The 20,258-nt window shown below is 45.1% G+C and overlaps 2 protein-coding genes across 4 annotated transcripts in view; one reads left to right on the top strand and one right to left on the bottom strand.

Moving 5' to 3' along the window:
• Positions 1–13,835, bottom strand: part of DYM (dymeclin) — a 74,008-nt gene extending 60,173 nt beyond the window's left edge. Inside the window, exons 1-6 of one of the 2 annotated variants that reach the window (XM_085849466.1) lie at positions 13,642–13,835; positions 12,457–12,675; positions 8,721–8,773; positions 8,128–8,221; positions 3,279–3,409; positions 971–1,043 (exon numbers count right to left, since the gene is read on the bottom strand). In XM_085849466.1, the coding sequence (XP_085705592.1) occupies positions 971–1,043; positions 3,279–3,409; positions 8,128–8,221; positions 8,721–8,773; positions 12,457–12,629 (524 nt within the window). In that variant the 5' untranslated portion in view covers positions 12,630–12,675; positions 13,642–13,835. The remainder of the gene's footprint in view (positions 1–970; positions 1,044–3,278; positions 3,410–8,127; positions 8,222–8,720; positions 8,774–12,456; positions 12,676–13,641) is intronic. The other variant, XM_085849465.1, reaches the window with a different exon arrangement.
• Positions 13,836–13,874: 39 nt separating this feature from the next.
• SNAPC5 (small nuclear RNA activating complex polypeptide 5) overlaps positions 13,875–20,258 on the top strand; it is a 12,290-nt gene continuing 5,906 nt past the window's right edge. The window contains exons 1-3 of one of the 2 annotated variants that reach the window (XM_085849467.1): positions 13,875–13,986; positions 16,240–16,346; positions 17,760–17,846. In XM_085849467.1, coding sequence (XP_085705593.1) covers positions 16,242–16,346; positions 17,760–17,846 — 192 coding nt within the window. In that variant the 5' untranslated portion in view covers positions 13,875–13,986; positions 16,240–16,241. Of the gene's footprint in view, positions 13,987–14,118; positions 14,141–16,239; positions 16,347–17,759; positions 17,847–20,258 lie in introns of those variants that run through there. The other variant, XM_085849468.1, reaches the window with a different exon arrangement.

Raw genomic sequence — 20,258 nt, 5'->3', positions numbered from 1 at the left:
CCAACACCACAAAGGACAGAGTATCAACTCTCCCATATAGACAATCTATAGACATTCCACACTGCTGGGTGAAGCCTTTCTGCCCCATTTCCAAATCTCTGTGCATGTCCCAGGCCAATTATTGGCATTATCTATGAGGTCATTGATGATTTAATTAATTGGCTCCATTTCAGAGTCCGTTGGGGGGTGGTCTTGTGTGAGAAGCTGTGATGTGGCGGCATTGTTGCATCATGTCACTGCAATGTAGCTGTCATCACAACTAATGGGAGTTTGGTGGGTCTATTCCATTTTAAACCAAATTCCTGTTTACACTGGTCCGTCTCTCTGTCTGCCTGACCCTCTTCACCCTCATTAAACTATGCTTTTGTCCGATATTACAACATTACCCTTGAGTTACTCCAATTACACAGTAAAATTAAAAACTACTTTCGTTACTACAGGAAGTATGACATGTAAAAAATAGTTTATTTGCAACAGTCGGGTTGGGCATACAACCATACTTTTTTTTGAAAGAAGTGTTTTTTTATGGCCAAATTTCACGCTGATTACAAATCCGTTGAACTTTTTGACATAGGATGATGTCTTAGGTTGGTAAAATGCAAAAATTCAAAATGGCCGCCAAATTTATCCACTTTTCAGGTAAAATTTGATAATTATGGCTTACTAGGGCATGTAATATTAGGGTTGGGCACACATCGACTTTTTCTCTGTTGTCCCGATGAAAGGAGTGTTTTTTTTATGGCCATTTTTCACACTGATCACGAATCCATTGAAATTTTTGACCTAGGATGATGTCTTTTTGACCTAGGATGATGTTTGGCCAAACAGGGCCAAACAAGGGACAGACTGTCTGACAAGGTTGTACATTAAGCACCGTTTGGTTTCCTTTCAAACAAGATTCCCCAAACTGTACACCTTTAAGGAATGATTACAGCACCACCACCACGCGGAACATTAACATCCAACTCACATGTGTGGGACGTCAATGATCACGTGAAAGAGTTGTTCCAACACGTCCTCGAGAAGAAACTGGCTATCCTCATCTGAACGCACGCACACACGCACACCCAAACCCACATGTATATCGCGAAAAGCATTGGAACTTCAGCAAACAAATTTTAACACAATAAACAAACCTGGTGTATCCACTCTGTGAATGTGAATAGTCATCACCGATCTGTTACTCTGAAACTCCGGTAAGGCAATAAAAGTGAAAAATATGCACAAATAAGTGAATGGCAAATAACATGGAATTTACTGATTAACCGTGTGGTTTTGATGATGTGATGCCCGGCCTTCCGGTCACGGAGAAAGGCCTCGGTCGACACTATTAATGGATAACTCATACCAAGTTGTTCCATTGTTAAAAACAAACAAATAACACCAAATATTTGTGAAACTCAGATATCATAGTTGCAAAGTACTGTCGGATCCCTCTATTCGTGTTCCAAGGAAAATTCCGCGAATGGTGAATCTGCAAATAGCGGAGCATTGTTTCAATGGAAAAAGGAGGGATGGCTTACCGGCAGTTCGTGGCCTGCAAAAAAAAAATACAGCGAATGTCGCACATTGTTTCAATGGGAAAAAGGTGGATAGGTTCCCGGCGGTTCCCGATTCATGAAAAATACCGTGAATGGCGAAGCCGTGAATGTCACGCATTGTTTCAATGGGAAAAAGGCGGATAGGTTCTCGGCGGTTCCCGATTCATGAAAAATACCGTGAATGGCGAAGCCGCAAATGACGCGTATCGTTTCAATGGGGAAAAGGCGGATAGGTTCCTGGCGGTTCCCGATTCATGAAAAATGCCATGAATGGCGAGGCTCCGAATGTCGCGCATTCTTTCAATGGAAAAAGGGGGAAAGGTTCTTGTCAAGGTTCAAAAGGTTCCCACTTACTTGTCAGTTTGACGTTGCGGAGACCGTGGCGCTTCTTGAAGCGGTTAAACCCTCCCCTGCTCACCTTGAATGAACTGGGGCCGCTCATACCCGCGTTACACGTGCTAGCGTCACCCGTGCCAGGCAGATGTGCGTACATACGCATCGCCTTTGCACGAATGAGAGGTCCACTTAAAGGCATGTTCTTCTGCATGTTGTCTTTAATCCATGCACTGAACCTTCTCCACCCTCTCTATGTGGACATCCCGGATGCGGGTGACCACTTCGGTGCTCGCTCCATCGCTCGCCACAACACTTTCTTGGATCGCTTTCTTGTTCATCTGTATGCAGCGAACAGTAGTTTCATTTGTTCCATCCAGTCTGCCCACAGAGGCCACAATGTCCTCTTGACAGCCGTTCCAGCAGATCCACTTTGTGACTCAGGCTCATAACTTTCTTCTCCCGCTTGGCAGTCGACGCATCTCCGGCACTGGTTTTGCACTTGGGAGCCATGTTTGACTAATGGGCAAATGAGCAGAATGAGAGGCAAAAAACTGGTCAAGGCAGTGGGACGACAAGAATGACCGAGACCCAGGAAACGCTGCACATAAGTTGTCATGCAGGAATTGTGGGTTGCTGAGGGAGAGGTGAGTAATCTGCCTGTTGTTTGTGGAGAATGTTGGCAGTTCATGGATGCTCACATTTTACTCAGCTGGGGGTAGATGTGGTGAAGCATTTTAATTGTGTAACTCGGAAGGGGGGGGAGGAGTGGGGTGCAGGGTGACGTCTTCAGAAGCTCGTAATAGATGTGGTGAAGCATTTTAATTGTGTAACTTGGTAACTTACGGGAGGTGACATCTTCAACAGCTTGTAATAGATGCAGTGAAGCATTTAAATAATGTAACTCATGGCTGATAACATTTTACTCAGATGGGGGAGATGCAGTGAAACATATTGTGTAACTCACGGGAAGGGGGGGGGGTGACATCTTCAGCAGCTCGTAATAGATGCGGTGAAGCGTCTTTATAGCACGAATGGTGGAACAAGCCACGCAGCTCGTTTATAGCCTGGCTGGTGGAAGATATGTTTTAGAACTGTTATGTGCATGGCTCATGGAAGATATGTTTTTTGCGTACGGTACAATACAGTATATACAGACAGCTCGGTTACAGCGTGGCTGGTGGAAGATATGTCTTAAAATTATGTGCTCGGCTCATGGAATTTTTTTTTCTTTGTGCCCTCGAAAAGCCGCGAATACGCGAAGCAAGTCGGTTTATAAACCGCGAATACGTGGGGTCTGACAATACCTGTAATAATATAAATTTTCATGGAACCTCATATCCCAAACCCAGCGATGGTATCTGTCACATCTAACAGCAGCACAATGGAATAAACAGGCCTTACCTGGTGGAGAGCCGGGTGATAGGAAGGTAAAGTGTTGAAGCATTTCGTCTTCCGTCAAACATGCCACAAACACCTTGAGGATGCAGCGCATTATGAACAGGGCATTGTGTGTCTGCCAAATGAAGATGTCACTGTCACGGGGAATGGAAAAATGAAGATAACCCAAAATTATTCCAAACATACTACTTCAAGTTAATTCGTCTATTTAGCAAAGTTTTAATTATTTTCATTCCCATTCAATGCACCTATAATATTCTGCTCAATACAATCTATCCATGGATACATCCGTACTTCATACAAGGAGTCCTTATGGCGGGTTCACCATTAGTAAACCGAGGTTTACTGTTTTTACATAAGAACGGAGTTGGATTTATTGTCGGTCGGCCTTGCAGGCGGTTTATTTTCTGTGACCCACTCGTTGAGACCGTCGCCTGAGGCCTACTCACATTTTCACTCCCCAGGGCTTTTAATGCTGTGTTCTTGTTGGCACGATCACCACTCACTATTTTCGGTCTCTGGCACACTGGCAATCTGAACAGCTCTTTTTTTTAATCCAGGCTTCTCCATCAATGGCTTTACGTTGAGTATGTGCTTAGTGCGTTGCTTACATCATATTCAGTCGGTTTGTCATGGAAGTGGTGGACATCGTGGCTGCATTGAGCTGCCCGAGTGCACTGTGAGGAGAGAACGATCCTCAGGGCGTGAGTAACGTATTTACGAGAGCAAGAGCATGCTGTCGGTCAAACTGAGTGGTGAGAGTACATTTTGAAAAATTGTTTACACATTATGTGAGCTGTCAATGAGAACAACTTTAATGTATTGAGAACTAGGAGGGACAGGACAAAAGGAGGGGGAGGGAAACGAGGAGTGGGACAGGGAGGGGAGTCGAGGAGTTGTGAGGGGGGGGGAAATTGAGTGTTGAGGGAGAAAATGCAAGAGTGGGAGGGGCGAGTGGAGAAGGGTGCATTGCGTACACAGTGTAGGCAGTGCATGCAGAGCGGCCCCCCGTGGGCGCAGGTGCATGCAGAGCGGCCCCCCGTGGGCGCAGGTGCATGCAGAGCGGCCCCCCGTGGGCGCAGGTGCATGCAGAGCGGCCCCCCGTGGGCGCAGGTGCATGCAGAGCGGCCCCCCGTGGGCGCAGGTGCATGCAGAGCGGCCCCCCGTGGGCGCAGGTGCATGCAGAGCGGCCCCCCGTGGGCGCAGGTGCATGCAGAGCGGCCCCCCCGTGGGCGCAGGTGCATGCAGAGCGGCCCCCCCGTGGGCGCAGGTGCATGCAGAGCGGCCCCCCCGTGGGCGCAGGTGCATGCAGAGCGGCCCCCCCGTGGGCGCAGGTGCATGCAGAGCGGCCCCCCCGTGGGCGCAGGGGCATGCGGAGTGGCCCCCCGTGGGGGCAGGGGGATGCAGAGCGGCCCCCGTGGGCGCAGGTGCATGCAGAGCGGCCCCGTGGGCGCAGGTGCATGCAGAGCGGCCCCCGTGGGCGCAGGTGGATGCAGAGCGGCCCCCCCGTGGGCGCAGGTGCATGCAGAGCGGCCCCCCGTGGGCGCAGGTGCATGCAGAGCGGCCCCCCCGTGGGCGCAGGTGCATGCAGAGCGGCCCCCCGTGGGCGCAGGTGCATGCAGAGCGGCCCCCCGTGGGCGCAGGTGCATGCAGAGCGGCCCCCCGTGGGCGCAGGTGCATGCAGAGCGGCCCCCCGTGGGCGCAGGTGCATGCAGAGCGGTGAAGGTATGTTCAGAGTGGCCGCTGCGGCAGTGGCATGTGCGGATTGGCCTCGATAACACACAGAATGTGCTCAACGGTTCACTGTGCGTGTGTGCACTGAGTAGCCGTGGCACACAGAGTTGCTCTTGCGGTCACTGGGCCAGAAGTACAAAAAAAAAATTACAAAATAAGGGGAAGGCAAATTGCTCGTTACTGTTACCTCGCATCCAGTTCCAGTGTCAGCCTCATTACATTGGTTCACAGAATGAGCACACTGAGGCAGACTTGTATGGAAATTTTCCACCTGTTTTGTGTTTTTCCTGCGATATTGACTTTGAGTTGCATCAGGATGTAAAATGCCAGCTTTCTATCCCTCCAAGAAGGTACTAAACATTTATACCAGTGAGTGAGTGAATCAGTGGTTGTATAGAGCTTTATATATTCGATTATGTAGATACACTGGACAAAGCTTGACATGCTCAGCAGAATATATCAAACTGTTGTCATGGAAATATTCTGTAAAGCATGTCTCTGTTCCCCACCGTTTTGTACTTCCCACTCCCGCCCCTCTTGTCTCATGCCCCCCTTGCTGTGCGTTGTGTTTTAACTCTCACACAAGCCTCGACAAGGTATACAAAAACAAAACAAAACAAACAAACAAAAAAGCATTCTATTTCTTTGTCCATTTATTGGGTCACATGACCCTCCACATGGTGGGAATGAGGCCACACCGGCCGACTTTTGTTTCCAGATTTATTTTTTTCGCTTCTGTTATTTTTGTTTGTGGACACTTATTTTGGACACAAAGGTTAAAATAACACTGTCCAACCTCAGCTCTGGCTGGGTGGGATGGTGAGCGCTTTAGCACATGTCGGGTCATAACAGGTGGGGTTCGTGGCGCGACTTGTGGCCCCGAAAGCCCAAGGATTTTTAGGTACTGTACTATTCTACAACACTGTTTCAGTCAGTAATTGATCCAAAATTTCACCATTTACAGTAATAAATAATCATACATGTTGTATTACTTTGCACTGAGAAATGTGACCATCGACAACAAAACGGTCTGAATCCACCCCCGAGTTCTCATAGACTGTCCTTACCTTCCCACACACACTGACACAATACACTATTTGTTGTCATTGTGTTGATTGTTATTGATGTCATCGTCACTTGTCAAATGTTGTTTTCTTAAGCATGTCAGAAGCTGGAACAGAGTTGTAATATATGATAACTGAAAGTGCTTAAACACAAAATGAAATAGTAATAGTAATACTGGAACTCCTTGATAATGGTCTTCAAAAATTGAGCATATAATATTTTAGCATACAATCTTCATTCCATTCTGATGAAACTTCAAAAATCCAGAATCACTGCTAATCTCCACCTCCAGTCATTCGTTCCTCTTTTTTTTTTCCTGTCCATGGAACCAACCTCACGTTCTCTTCAATTTCATTCTTCCATCCAGGTCTTCAAGACAGCTGATCACCACCATCTCAAATTATCGTCTTTCCAAATTTCCAGTTTACCGTTCCTGAGAGTTTGCTTCTGTATCCATCTTGTAAAATATTCATATAATAGTCTTGCGTTGTGTCTCTTCACACTTGTATTTGTCTGTATGTCATGTGCATTCAACTCTACCACGAGCCTTAGATACTGTTTGAAAAACATACACCGGAGCGGTTTTGACGGTCAGCTCGGATACAAAACTTGATGCAACTGAGTGTTAATCAATCTTAGCGACTACGGAAAGTGAAAACAGAATTCAAATTGAATTTAAAATAAACTTTTGAGGCCGCTCGAAGCAAAAATTACCATATTCTAGGAATCATTCCCAACAACATTATACAATTTTCAAACCCGCGTTTATGGCTGTGAAATAAATACTGTGAAGTGTGTGCATTTAATGGCTGGATCCAGGACAGAGCTGGACCCCAACTAAAAGGGACCATCGGGCCACCGAGAAGCTCAATCACTCACTGCCTGCACATCTGCGCGGCCTCACGTGACCAGGCAGCTCGCCGTCGGATGAAATGCCCCAACAAAATCTTTAAACGTCTGTTTTTCACCAAAATTCATGTTTGACTGTAGGGAAGGTGTTCTTTTCTTTGAAGGCTTCATTTTGTTTTCTTTAAACAGAGATGATGTGCTTCACCAAAAAGCTCTAATTTGGTCTCATCTGTCTACAGGACATTCTCCCAGAAGGATTTTGGCTTGTTCAGTTGTGTTTTGGCAAACTCCAGTCGGGCAATCTTATGTCTCTCTCTCAGCAGTGGGGTCCCCCTGGGTCTCCTACCATAGAACCCCCCTTTCATTGAGTTGGCAACGGATGGTGCGAGTTGAAACTGTCGTACCTCATGTCTGAAAGTCAGCTTGAATCTGTTTGGCAGTTGATCGAGGTGCTTTCTCCACCATTCGAACAATCCTTCACTGCAATCTTCAATCAAGTTTTCTCTTGTGGCCACATCCAGGGAGGTTGGCTCCAATGCCATGAGCCTTAAACTTCCTGATAACATTGTGTACGGTGGACACAGGAACATCAAGGTCTTTGGAGAAGGACTTGTAGCCTTGAGATTGTTCATGCTTGGCTACAATTTGTCTGACCTCTTCAGACAATTCTTTGTTTTTTTTCTTTCTTTTCTCCATGCTCATTGTGGTACACACAGTGACACAAAACAGCAGAATGACTCCTTTTCTCTGTTCAAACTGGTTGAATGAGTGATTTTTATCTTGCAGGCATCTGCAACTCACCACAGGTGAGTTCAAGTCCAAAGTAAAGGAGAATCACCTGCTTGAAATCTCATTATTTCTAAGAACTTGTAAAATGTGCCAATAATATTGTCTGGGCCATTTTAGGATTTCTGTGTGGAACAAGCTAAGATATAGTAATTTTTTCAATTTTTTGTTTTGTTGTTCAACTGCAAACCAAAGAAATACATTTGTGGAAACCAAAAGATTTTTAAGTTCAATAATTTTCTGGAAGAAATGGTGCATTATTTGAAAAAAGTGCAAGGGTGCCAATATTTTTGACCACGACTGTATTCATACATGACAGTGAATCCAAGAGGGTCATTTTGTGATCCCATCAATAAGGAGCGTTGTTGCATTTAGCATGAGAAAAGTGGTTCAAGTCCAACAAACATTCAGAACTCACTTCGCGCAATCTGCAGATATTTTCAACTCCTTTGTTCTTGCAATGAAAACCTGTGCAAGTGCAGCAAAGTTTCCCGTACGTGGATTGTTTGCAACTGAAAAACAACAAGAAAACAAATAAATAAACAAACAACTTAAAAATAAATCACTTGGGATTCTCAAAGTACAGCAAGGGGTGGAAGGTTGGTGGAGGGAGAGTTGAAAACATGGATAATAACAAAAAACATGATTAAAACAAAGGTGAATTCCTAAATGATTAAACATGCCCGAGTTGGTCCTGTTCTCGTTCTTTAAGAACAATGTTAAAATTTAATAATAAAAGCACGTATAATTCACAATGTCTGAAAAAAAACAAAATAAGCGATTAAGTAAACTAAATTATTTTTAAAAAACCAATCAAACAATGTCATTCGCAATGGAAAAAAATCATATACAACCAGAACTCCTTGGACAAAGACCTTGATCATACAATGAGGTTTTATGCACCCTGGTCGAGTAGTTTAAGAGAAAATTGTCGGATAGACGTAGAAACAAACAAACGGAATAAGTATATTATTATATCGGATGTTATAATACTCATCATTACAAACTTACCAAAATTACGGACAATGGCCACAGTCGCCCTTTCTAGGTGTTCTGCGTCAGTGCTGCAAGATAAACGATTATTTAACTATTATACTGAAACCAACAACAGACAAGAAACCAAATCACTGACAATCAACAACCTTTAAAAGTGCAGAATAATAAAAAGGTCAATCCACAGGTCATTCACTGCTCAGAAATAAGAATTCCTTCAGTCACATGGTACATTGTTATAAATTTGGCATGAGGGGGTCATTCGGTCCATCGTACATGCGCTACACTAACGCCAGATAAATCCGTCAAGCTACGACTTAATGTCATTGGGGATGGGGGAGGGGGTGAAGGCGGTTTTAGGGTGAAGAATGTGCAAAGTAAGTACATCTATAAAGTACGTACTATTCAAATGAGAGTCCTGGATGTCTATAAATAATGTGAGTGCATCTATATACGCGTTTTGTCGATAAAATACAAACAATTAGAACGTGAATCTATACAACAACGCCGAAAAAGGTCTGTTTGTCCACTGTACGAACAAAAACCTAAGTCATCAGTGCATCATGTACACACCGCACAAGCACACCAGCACACAAAACACGTCCTGGCGATGGTCTGACATCTCCGATTGCTCTTTCGAGTTATCCTTTGTAAAGTACTGGCATTTTAGAAATTAATGGAAAGTGCCATGTCGAAGAAACGTATTAAATCATCTGTGCAGCCCCAGCCAAGCTCAGTGAGAAATGCTTATCCACAAATCCACCTCTTATTTATCTCGATTAGAAATCCATTCTGAGAGCTCACTCAATTCCTTTGTCTCATCCGTGTAACAATCTTCCAGCTTCTTCAAAAATCCAGCTTCTCCCAACATTCTTTTAAGTGTGTCAGCTGACTAGCACTGTGCGTCAAAACCTGCCAAATGTTGAGCTTTTTTTGTCTCGTCGTCCCATCCTTTTCACTTGATGAACACCAGCAGAGTCCCAGTCCCAGTGTGTACATGTACGTGTGGTTGAGAGGGAGGGAATTGGGGAGAAGTCCGGAAGGATTTGATCCCAACTTGTACATTGGTGGGGAGAAAAGGAGGTCAATCCCTTAATTCTTGTGTACTTGTGTTTTTTTTTTTTGTTGTTACATTTTTATGACAGAATTGTCACTCACCTGCAGATAAATAAATAAATAAAACGGGAGAGTTGATAGAACACCTTACCTCACGCAGTCTTGAGAAAAAGCACATGGGAAGGGTCTTTTAAACTCTTGCTTTGCATTTCCGATCATCTATATTTCCGACGAACCGCCACTTTGTCTGAATCTCGATATTCTTCAACGCTGAGAGCATAAGCAGCAAATTTGATTGGTCAAGATGGCGTAATATTTTGTCCAAATACTGCTAAACCGGAGGTTTTTGTCAGGCAAGAAGGCGATTTGTGTTCTACAGTACTCAATTAAATAAAGATTTTAAAGGTTGCAAAACAATAAATAAATAAATTAATTAATTTTTTTCCAGAAGTTTACCGCCAATGATACACCCTTTTTTACACCACCTTATTTAACAGGTTTACATTAGTTATCCGTGTCCTTTATGACGTCCCGAAAAACAGAAAGTTTTTGTTTGGAATGATTTGCAGTTTTGTTTTTAACTACCAGACAGATTAAAACAATTAATTACCTCACCCCTCTCTCCACGTGCTCGGGATGAGATTAAGTACAATTTGCCAAATTCAGAGCCAAAGTATGGCTAAACCACAGATTCGTGTTCAAAATATAAATTGAAATCAAGTTTATATAAATAATATAAATTGAAAAATTTAATTGAAATCAAGTTAATATAAATTATATAAATATAAATTGAAATCAAGTTTATATCAATTGAAAGTTTATATAAATTATATAAATTGAAATCAAGTTTATATTAATTGAAAGTCTATATAAATTATATAAATATAAATTGAAAATATAAATTGAAATAAAGTTTATTTAAATTGAAAGTTTATATAAATATAAATTGAAAAATTAAATTGAAGTCAAGTTGCTCCTGTATCATAAAGTGATGTCTGTAGACAACTAGATAGACAGAATGACCCCCACCAACAACAAACAAAAACAAACTCCATCCATCCATTGGGACCATACTGTTATGGCTGTGGAAATTCACAATACACCATAAAGGGGTCCTTAGATAAGTTATGACGATAAGTAATTGTGTAGTTAGATTTCCTCACCGTTGTTTAAAGGGAATTTCCGTGTTCACCGGGCTGCGATCCTTTGAGTTAGCAGTTTTGCTATCGTTATTTTGGACCGTCCGGAAACGAACGAAGGCCCCGTGGAAGACCTGCAGCAACGCGAGAGTTTTCCCGCCGCCAACGCTGGCATGAGAAGCGGCGAAGAGCTCGCTCGTGATTGGTGGACACGGGGCGTGAGGCGGTCGGGAGGGGGAACGCCCCTTTTCAAGGAGCTTCTCGAAAGAGCTCGAAGGGAGGTGGAGCCGAAAAGGGGGTGGAGCGAAGGGACGGAGCCTCGCACTATACAAGGTGGACCGCATGCGGGGCTCGCTCTCTTCTTCTTCGTGCTAGATTGCTCTGCTTCCTCTTCGTCGACGTCATCCGCTCTCTTCTGGATCGTCAAGGTCATCTTCTCCCTCTGGGCACCAAGTCGTGAGGGTTGCGAGCGGTGGTCCAGGGTCGAGGCGCGCACGAGAGGAGTGCCGGAGAGGACTCGCCGACAGTCGCACCTCGAGGGTGCAGGTAACCTGCTACGGTCTCGCGGGACCTGTTCGTTCTCCCAGGTCCCGTGTCATAAAGACCCAAGGGGTCCAGCCTGACCCCCTTGTCTGTGAGGGGGTCTTTTCTTGTGTTTCTTTGGGGTTTTTGAATGAATGTTATCGTGGCGCCGTTCTGTCAAGTAAAACTACTGAAGTGACTGTACATTTATTAATTATATTCGGTCGTAGTGCTTTCCCTTGCTTTTGTTTCTATTTGTCTGTATACGTGTTGTATAATATAATAAATGTCCTTGTGTGAAATGTATCCCGTTCGTCGTCTTTTTCCCGTTTGAAAGTTCCATCTTGCATCACGGAAGGGATTGGTAGTGGGTTGAGACACCCAGTAAGTAATCTGAACCGTCGAGGTCGGCGATAACTCCGCTCAGTTATCCCCTTAGCACGGAACGAGCTGCTTAAGCGGTTTGTGTCCGGAGCCGACCTGCGGCGTGGTACAACTCCTCGGTACGCTACCCGCGCGGGTACTTAGGTATATCGACATTCGGCGATTCACCCTATTTTGCGCGGGTAGAATGCGGACTCGGTTGTGGTGAGGTTAAACCCCCACCCGTGACTGGCTCCTGGCGGTAGTTCCAGGAGGGTCACGACTGAATTGTCTGTCCGGTGGGCGACGCGGTTGCTATTAGTGGGAAGCAGCCGATCGCACGCCGGCAGGTGCGAATTCGTAACAATACTCTGTGCAGAGCGTTAGTGCTGCCTAAGCAGTCTCCTTGGCTATTAAGCACAATCATGGACGGGTCACCACTCCGACACAGGATACCAGCAAGCTGGCACTTATTTTGCCGACCTCGGAAGGATGACAGGCAGAGTCCAACCCCACCTGGTATTAATTCAACAGCCAAGTGGGATTTGAACTCAGGATCCTGGGATCCCGAGCCCACCACCTTAACCATTAAGCCAACACCAGGAATATGGAATAATAAACGAATTGGAAGTAGTTTCGGAGTACACCAGCACCCTGTGCCTCAACAGAGGTACCTGGAAGATGGTGTTGGAAGGGTGAAGGAGAAGAGCTGGTTCCAGAAGGGATCATTATGTGAGATGGCACTGGGACCGGCCAATTTCAGCAGGTACACGTTCTTATCCAAGTCTTTCAGAGCACAGGTACCCTCAGCTTCCACGCCTCCAACGGTGCTGCCAATGGATCCCATTTTCAATCATCCGCTTGCTCACACCTCCAAAGGAACTGAAAACACACTGGCACACACACACACAACGCATGACGAGTAACACAAAAGAACTGCCATTGAAAAGCTAAAAAGGAGGTTCAGTGAGGACCCTTGGGGGGGGGGGGAATTATTCGAGCAGAAACACCATAAAATGTTCCGACAAACAATGTAGAAAACATCTTCAAGTGCAAACCCTTCCTCTTAGTACGCACAACACGCTACGGGTTGCATCATTTGCAGGAGGTGCTGCCGTACCACTCATGCAGTGCCCCCTGCAGCTGAGAGCAGGTGTTTGTAATTTGTTGAGGGTACCGGCGATAACTTCAGGTACTCTTCATGAAGGACACCATGGAATGTCATGGGTACCGACATGCTGGCAGAAGGGACGGCAAGCATCTTGATGGCTCGCCCCTACCTGTGCAACACCAGGATGGCAGTGTACACCTGCGTCGGGATTCGAACGCAGGCTCGACAGCTCAGAGGGTTGTGTGTGTGTACCTGGAGGCCATCCTGCCAGCCCCAACCGTAAAAACCAACTGAACAAACCAACAGACACTTCAGGTCCCCAAGGCTCATGATACCTTCTGATATCCCCCCCTCCACCCCCACCTCCAGGAATCCTCCGAAGAACCTGAGTTGATATTTGGGTCGGGAATCGAACCCACACCGGTACCTGGTAAACCACCACACGCTCCAATCCACACACACTTTCACTAAACCTGATCCACCTCACCCTAACCACGAGATTATAGATCAACACGTTCGATTTACTTTCAAAACACCACCAAATGCAGTGCCCCTCACGAAGTACACAGCAAGCACAAAGTGTGGTGGCCGCTTAATACAAGGAGAACTGGAATGTGTTACTGTCATCGGGTAAACTCGTCTTCGATAAATAAACAAACAAACAAATAAATAAATAAATAAATAATAATAATAATAATAAACCGTCGGCCTCATCAAAAACAACTGTCGAAGGCCCCTGAACACTTACAAGCGGTTGGCGCTGCACCTCAGCTGCTTTCATCGGAAATTATTTGCAAAGATGTTTAAGGATATTTATGTGGCAACAAATCAGGTGATGATTCGGGGAAAATGCTCCGGGAGACCGAGGAAAACTCTCCGTCAGCAGCGTCATTTCCCCACACGCTCCACGTCGCACTGTTTCACTTCCGGGTTGGAGGCGGGGCTTGGCGGCTTTATCGTGACGGGTTGGGGGCGGGGCTTGGAGGCTTGACTCGTGACGAGTGGGGGCGGGGCTTGGCGGCTTTACTCGTGACGCGCCTGAGTCATGTGATCGCGCGCGCGACGGATCATCGCCACTTCGCTGACGTGTGAGGTTCGTTAAAGATAAATATCTAACTCGGTCTTAGTTTCGTGTTCACGTGATGTCATGGTCTCTCTGTTCTCCTTTGGTGGATCCTGTCGTTCTGTCAGTTATTATTTCCTCCTTGAGCCTCGTTTTCTCAGTACAACATAGTACTGTACTAATGGTGATCCTAATCTCCATCTTCCGACTTTCGTCCGTGACTTTTGACACTGATTTGTGTGTGTGCGTGTGTGTGTGCGTGCGCGTGTGTGTGTGTGTGTGTGTGTGTGTGTGTGTGTGTGTGTGTGTGTGTGTGTGTGTGTGTGTGTGTGTGTGTGTGTGTGTGTGTGTGTGTGTGTGTGTGTGTGATTTTTGTGGAGTGTGATACACCAGAATGATCAACATGATGTGGTATGAGTAACAGGTTATTAGCTGCAAAATGTCGAAAACCCGGTTTCGTTCAACAACTTAAAAAATTTGACCTTTGCATAACCTTTAAAGGTCACAAAACAATGTTGTGGACATTAAAATAAGGAAACAGGATACGTGCTATAGCTTATTGGAGTTAGTTCGTCGAAGAAGGTCGAAAACCCGGTTCGATTCCCACAACTTTGAAAATTTGACCTTTGTGGCCTTAAAAGGTCAAAGGTCAAGGATTATGACCTTTGGTGCAAAACTTCCTCTGGAACATTCCAGGAACAATATAACGTCATATAGACTATATGGCATTTCGCACTCCTCAGATTATCCATAAATAAAAAAATGACCGTTTTTACAGCCATTTTTCCCTGCTGTGCAGGGGTTTGGCTTTTTCTTGAGGCAATGTTTTATGGCCGGATGCCCTTCCTGACGCCAACCCTGGTCGCCTCTTATGACACAGGGATATGGTACACCTATTCTAACCGGGGCATACACCGGGACCAGTACACTGGCACTCATTTCGCCGACCTCGGAAGGATGACAGGCTGAGTCAACCCCCTGGTGTTAATTCAGCAGCCAACGGGGCTTGAACTCAGGACACTGGGATCCCAAGCCACCACCCTAACCACTAAGCCAACACCAGGCTTATTATCCATACTTTGATGAAATCAGCGTAAAAACAAACTTGAAGGGGGCGCCACGGGCAAGGTGTTCAAGATAGAGCAAACTGGTTTCAAGACTTTAGGTGGGGAATGACCTCAAGATTATGCATACAAAATATTGTCATCCTAGCTCTCAAAGTTTGGGCGGTCGAATGATTTTTATGTCAAAATTCACAATTTTCTAAGTTCATGACCTTGTGACCTTGACCTTGGGACGAAAATGAAAAATCGAGCTCCGTGGGGCTATGCAGGTGCCATTGTTTTTCTTCCTTGGAGTTTTCTTCTCCTTGCATCCGTGTTTTGCGCCATTTTTGTCTGTTCCATCCTGAAACGTTGAGTATGCTCGCTCTTCCACGAGCCTCGACTATGTATGAAAAAAAAAATTAAAAAGACCCCGATCAATTGTGAAGAATTGCTGAAAAAAATTACAACTTCCTCGTATCCGGATCCATCGTTTCACCAAAATCAAGTCGATTCTTCCGTCACACACACACACACCAAACCTGTCCACCAACTTTCGTTTCAATCCGTCCGTAACTTTTTGAGATATTCTGCTCATAGACCAGGGGTCTCCAACCTGCGGCCCCTTAGACGGATTTGTGCGGCCCGCGGTACCATATTAAGTTTACATTACAATGCGGCCCACGATACTGCCAATTTGTCAGGGTCAATGATCAAAGCGTTCTGTAATTTTTATTATGATTTTGATTCATATTTGACACATGTGTTTTTAATACGATTATTAATTTATCATATTCGTTGACAAAAATATATTCAGCACTAATTTTTGTTTAAATTTCCACATATTAATTATATATATATATATATATATATATATATATATATATATATATATATATATATATATATGTGTATTTTTTTTTCGGAATTTAGCGTCCTTTTTTTGGGTGCAGCCCTCCACCCCTCACCAATTTGGTTTTGTGGCCCTCCACCCAAAAAGGTTGGAGACCCCTGTCATAGACAGACAGACAGACAAACAAGGGTGAAAGCATAACCTCCGTCCACCTTCGGTGGCGAAGGTAAACAGACACACAAATGGATCCAAATGCAATACCCTCTCTTCTGGTGAGCGTAATAAACGGAGAAATCGCAGTTAACCACCTGACCTTGTTGAACAGGTGTGTGTGTCTGTGTGTGTGTCGTCTTATTCCCTGTTTGACCTCCTATCCCTACCCATTAGACATGCAGTCCACAAATGGAGAGAACCAGCTGGTGGAGCTCCGTAAGGAAGCAGCTACCTTGCTCCAATTGAGAAAAATCCTCCAGGAACAGCTCAATCGGCTCAAGGTAGGACGATCACGTAATACTGGAACACTGTCGATCATTCAGCATATATTAGCCCACTGTTGTTCTTCACGTTTTGTAATACGTTGCAAGTTTGTAGGACTGTCAGGATAACCCGATGCTCATGTATTTGAATCTGAATTGTCTAGTCTGGGATTGATCATGGTTCCACTACAATACGTCGTCTTGGTGCATCATATTGTTACGGATCTGGTCTCGGGGGTAAAATTGGGCATATATTAGAATAGTTATTTCATCGTACGTATTGGCGTAAGTGTGATGTAATTTATATAAATTACAGAGTGTCAAGCACGTCATTACAAATATCTCATCGTTGCCACCCCATCCCCCCAGTTCCTCCCCCCTCCTCTATCTACACCCCTTTGCCTCACTTTCCCTACATTATTGACCCTTCCCCTTCGTTCATATGTCCTTATATGGAATTTCTCCTTTAGTTAACAGCCAAATGTGTAGCTGACGAGTGCATTCGTGTGGTCAGCTGTGGAATTCTCCTCACTTGCCAGCCAATGGACACGCACCATAAATCATCATCTGTCGGGCTGCGTCAGCCAATGGGTGTGCTCTGCGGACGGTACGATGGGCCATGCGGGACGTAATAAAAGCACATATCACGTGTTGTGGTCGTGCATCTGTCCTGCATGCTCTTCTTTTATCCCGGGGCCTTGGATGGTTGGTAACTGTTCGTGATTTCAGAGTCCATGGTGATACAGGTTTGTGGAACATGTCGTGGTTCGTCGAAAAGCTGGTGCACTGGGAACATGGTTGGTCTGGCATGCAAAACGCAGCGAGAACAAGCCCGACACCTGTCCGCTGCACACCCGAATAAGGGAGCGGGAGCCATAGTGCTTCATAAATTGGATTATTAACCTAATAGACGGGCAGGTTGGGCCTCAACACGGAATGTCGACAAGCTTCGCTCGGCTACCCTGTCGGCGTCTCACCACGGTCGTGGTGTCCAGAGATGACGATTTGCACCAAGTTAACCTGGCGGATGTGGAGATCTTTTCGTCCCATACCCGCTGAGTGGCGTGACGGTCGATGAAGACGCATGACCATAACTGTACGGAAGGAGTTGCATTACATGCTCTCCTGTTGAAAGGGTCATTAAGCCGGCTGTCCTTTCTTCTACTCGCTTGTTGTTAATAAAAAAAAAAACATATGCCATTGTGTGCATGTACCCTGGCAAAATTCCATGTTCCAGCCCTGATGATGACTGCAAAGGGAATCGCAAACCATTTGGTGTCCACGTCGCTCACCTCTAGTTGTTGGTGAGTGCGCGTATCTCTGGGCCATCCTGGCAGCCCTTACTTTTTGGATCAATAACCGGAAATGCACTTCTGTTTTTTTTTTAAGTCAACGCAAAGCAAACACCTGTTTTCTCACCTGTGTCGGCAGGTAGAAGAGTTGGCAATTCATTCCTATATCCGGCAAGAGGATGCAAGAAAGAACCCACAGCAGGAATCCTCTGATCCTCGGCACGCGGTGCGTTTTATTGAAGGCTATCTATTTATTACGAACACAAATATGGTGGATTTTTTTTTTTTTTGACTTTTCCAACCTCCCTCTGGTGGAAGGTATGCATTGGTATTTACTCTCGATGATTATCTCCAACAAGGCAATAGCAAATACAAGTTTAAATTGTTTAAAAATATATTTATTTGAATATAAATTTTGTGCTTTTATTTTATCCCAATTAATCGAAAGCAGTATTTTGATGAAAAAAAAAAAAGAGTGCAATTAAAGGGGAGGTTAATGGAGGTTGAGGTGGGGTGTGGGGGATGATGTGGGATAAGGGGAGGTTGAGGTGAAGAAAGAACTGGTTAGTGGAGGTTTAGGTAGATTGAGGTTAGGTGGGGTAAGGGGAGGGTGAGTTAAGGGGAGGTTGAGGTGGGGTGATGTTGTATAGGTGCTTGTTCCAGTAGCATGCAATGCCCTCCTCAGTTAGTGTAGGTTGATTAAAGATCCAACTACTTTTAACAGCTGATTAAAGGTTTGCTTGCAATAGTTGGGTGGAAAGGATATGTAGGTGCTTCACAAATACCAGAATTGTTGTTTAATTGAAATAATCCTGTATAAGTTCACTCGAGGGTGCGTTCCGGGTTCATTCACAATCAACACTCGATCTTCTCTACTCTGAGACAGTCTTCAAAAGCTGAGGATCCCTGTTCTGGGATTGTCTCGTTTAAAAGTTTTGTGTAAATTACCTCCACCACTGAAGATGGACGTAGGTTATGTTTTCACCGCTGTCTGTTTTGAACAGGATATCTCAAAAAGTTGTGGATGTATTTGGATGGAATTTGGTGAGTGGTTGAGTGTATAACAAGGACGAAATGATTCGATTTTGGTGAAGATCTGGACCCATACACGTGAAATTCTTAAGTAATTCATCATCATTAAGTGATGGGGCTAAAAACAATATGTAGCTTGACATTTCAAAAAGTTGTGAACGGATTTGTACGAAACTTGGTGGACAGGTTGGGATTTATGACAAGGACGAATCGATTCTATTTTGGTGAAGATCCAGATCCAATAATTTGAAATTTTTTTTTTTAGGTGATTTTTCACCATTGAGAGATATGGTCAAAAACGATATTGTTACGGCCTGTGGTTCAAGGTTCGCCACAAGGAGAAGCACTCGAGTTCCTTGACGGGATGCTAATCAACTATGAACACCGATTGGTACTGCCAATCCTGGCAGGGTGTCGCTACTTCCCGTGGTTACCTTATATTAGGACGATGGTATCAAGGGGGGCCCATGCCCTCGCTGCATACTTATCTTACCTGAGCAGGTGCAGCCGAGCGGAGCTGCCAAGTACGCACCGGCTAACGTGTAGAGCCAATTGTTGGGGTATAACTTTCTGGCCAACACTACGTGCAGACTATGCTGGATCAATGGAAAAAAAGACTTGACGATCTGGGTACACATTTACAATAACAGCAAGTTTATTAAGTCTGGTGTTGGCTTAGTGGTTAGGGTGGTGGCTTGGGATCTTAGGGTCCTGAGTTCAAGCCCCGTTGGCCACTGAATTAAAAATACACCAGGAGGTTGACTCAGCCTGTCATCCTTCCGAGGTCGGCAAAATGAGCACCAGTGTACTGGTAAGGGGGACACTGCATCAGCGGCATAGCCGCGTCCCAACCAGTGATGCAACCAGCAGCCACAGGCTGCACTTGATAAAGAGAGAGCAAGTTTATTTATAGCAAAGGTGACAAAAGGTATGTGGCACAAGCAATGGTTTTATTACAAAAGAAAATAAGTGCAGTAAGGGAAAGCAAGGATGGGTGAGGTGCGGCAAAATAAAACGGTTTTCAAAAAGAAAGACGCAGAACAGAGTTATACCGATCAATTAGAACTTGTACAGCCTTAACTTACTCTATTCATTACATTGGTGCCAAATCGGAATCATCACCGGAAGGGTTGAATAGCAAGAAAGATGAGAAAAAGGTGAGTTATTACACAGCCTTTCTCATCGTGCACGTCTGACGGAACCGTTCTCTCCCGCACTGAGGGAAAGGCAAGGGAGAACTGGTACAGGGATAGCAGGGTGTCACTGTGCGGCTGGATTATTCGGATGCTGCGCATCTCATGTCGCTTCACCTCGAGACCAGCCCCAAAAGCAGCCTCAGTTAGCACACCAGAGCACGATTGTCCAAAGAGAGTGTTCAAAGCCGGAGAAGCATTTCCAGAGCGCCAGAGCCGAGCGAGTCCGAAGCCGCCAGCGGGATATTTGTACACTCCCAAGTGGGGCGGAGTCCACGTTCCAGCGGGCGTGGCTATGCCACATGAAGGCCAATCCTCGCCAACCTTGTTCGGAACGCAGCGGGCTCATTGGTCCCAGACTCGTCAGTCACGGTGGTTGAACTGTGGAGACTCTTAACGAACGAACGTTGATG

Source organism: Eptatretus burgeri, chromosome 12 (genome assembly GCF_056783735.1).
Source record: "Eptatretus burgeri isolate ZD-2024b chromosome 12, Ebu_testis_v1, whole genome shotgun sequence".
Taxonomy (NCBI): domain Eukaryota; kingdom Metazoa; phylum Chordata; class Myxini; order Myxiniformes; family Myxinidae; genus Eptatretus; species Eptatretus burgeri.
The sequence above is the reverse complement of the archived record's forward strand: the minus strand, read 5'-3'. Positions and strand labels throughout refer to the sequence as shown.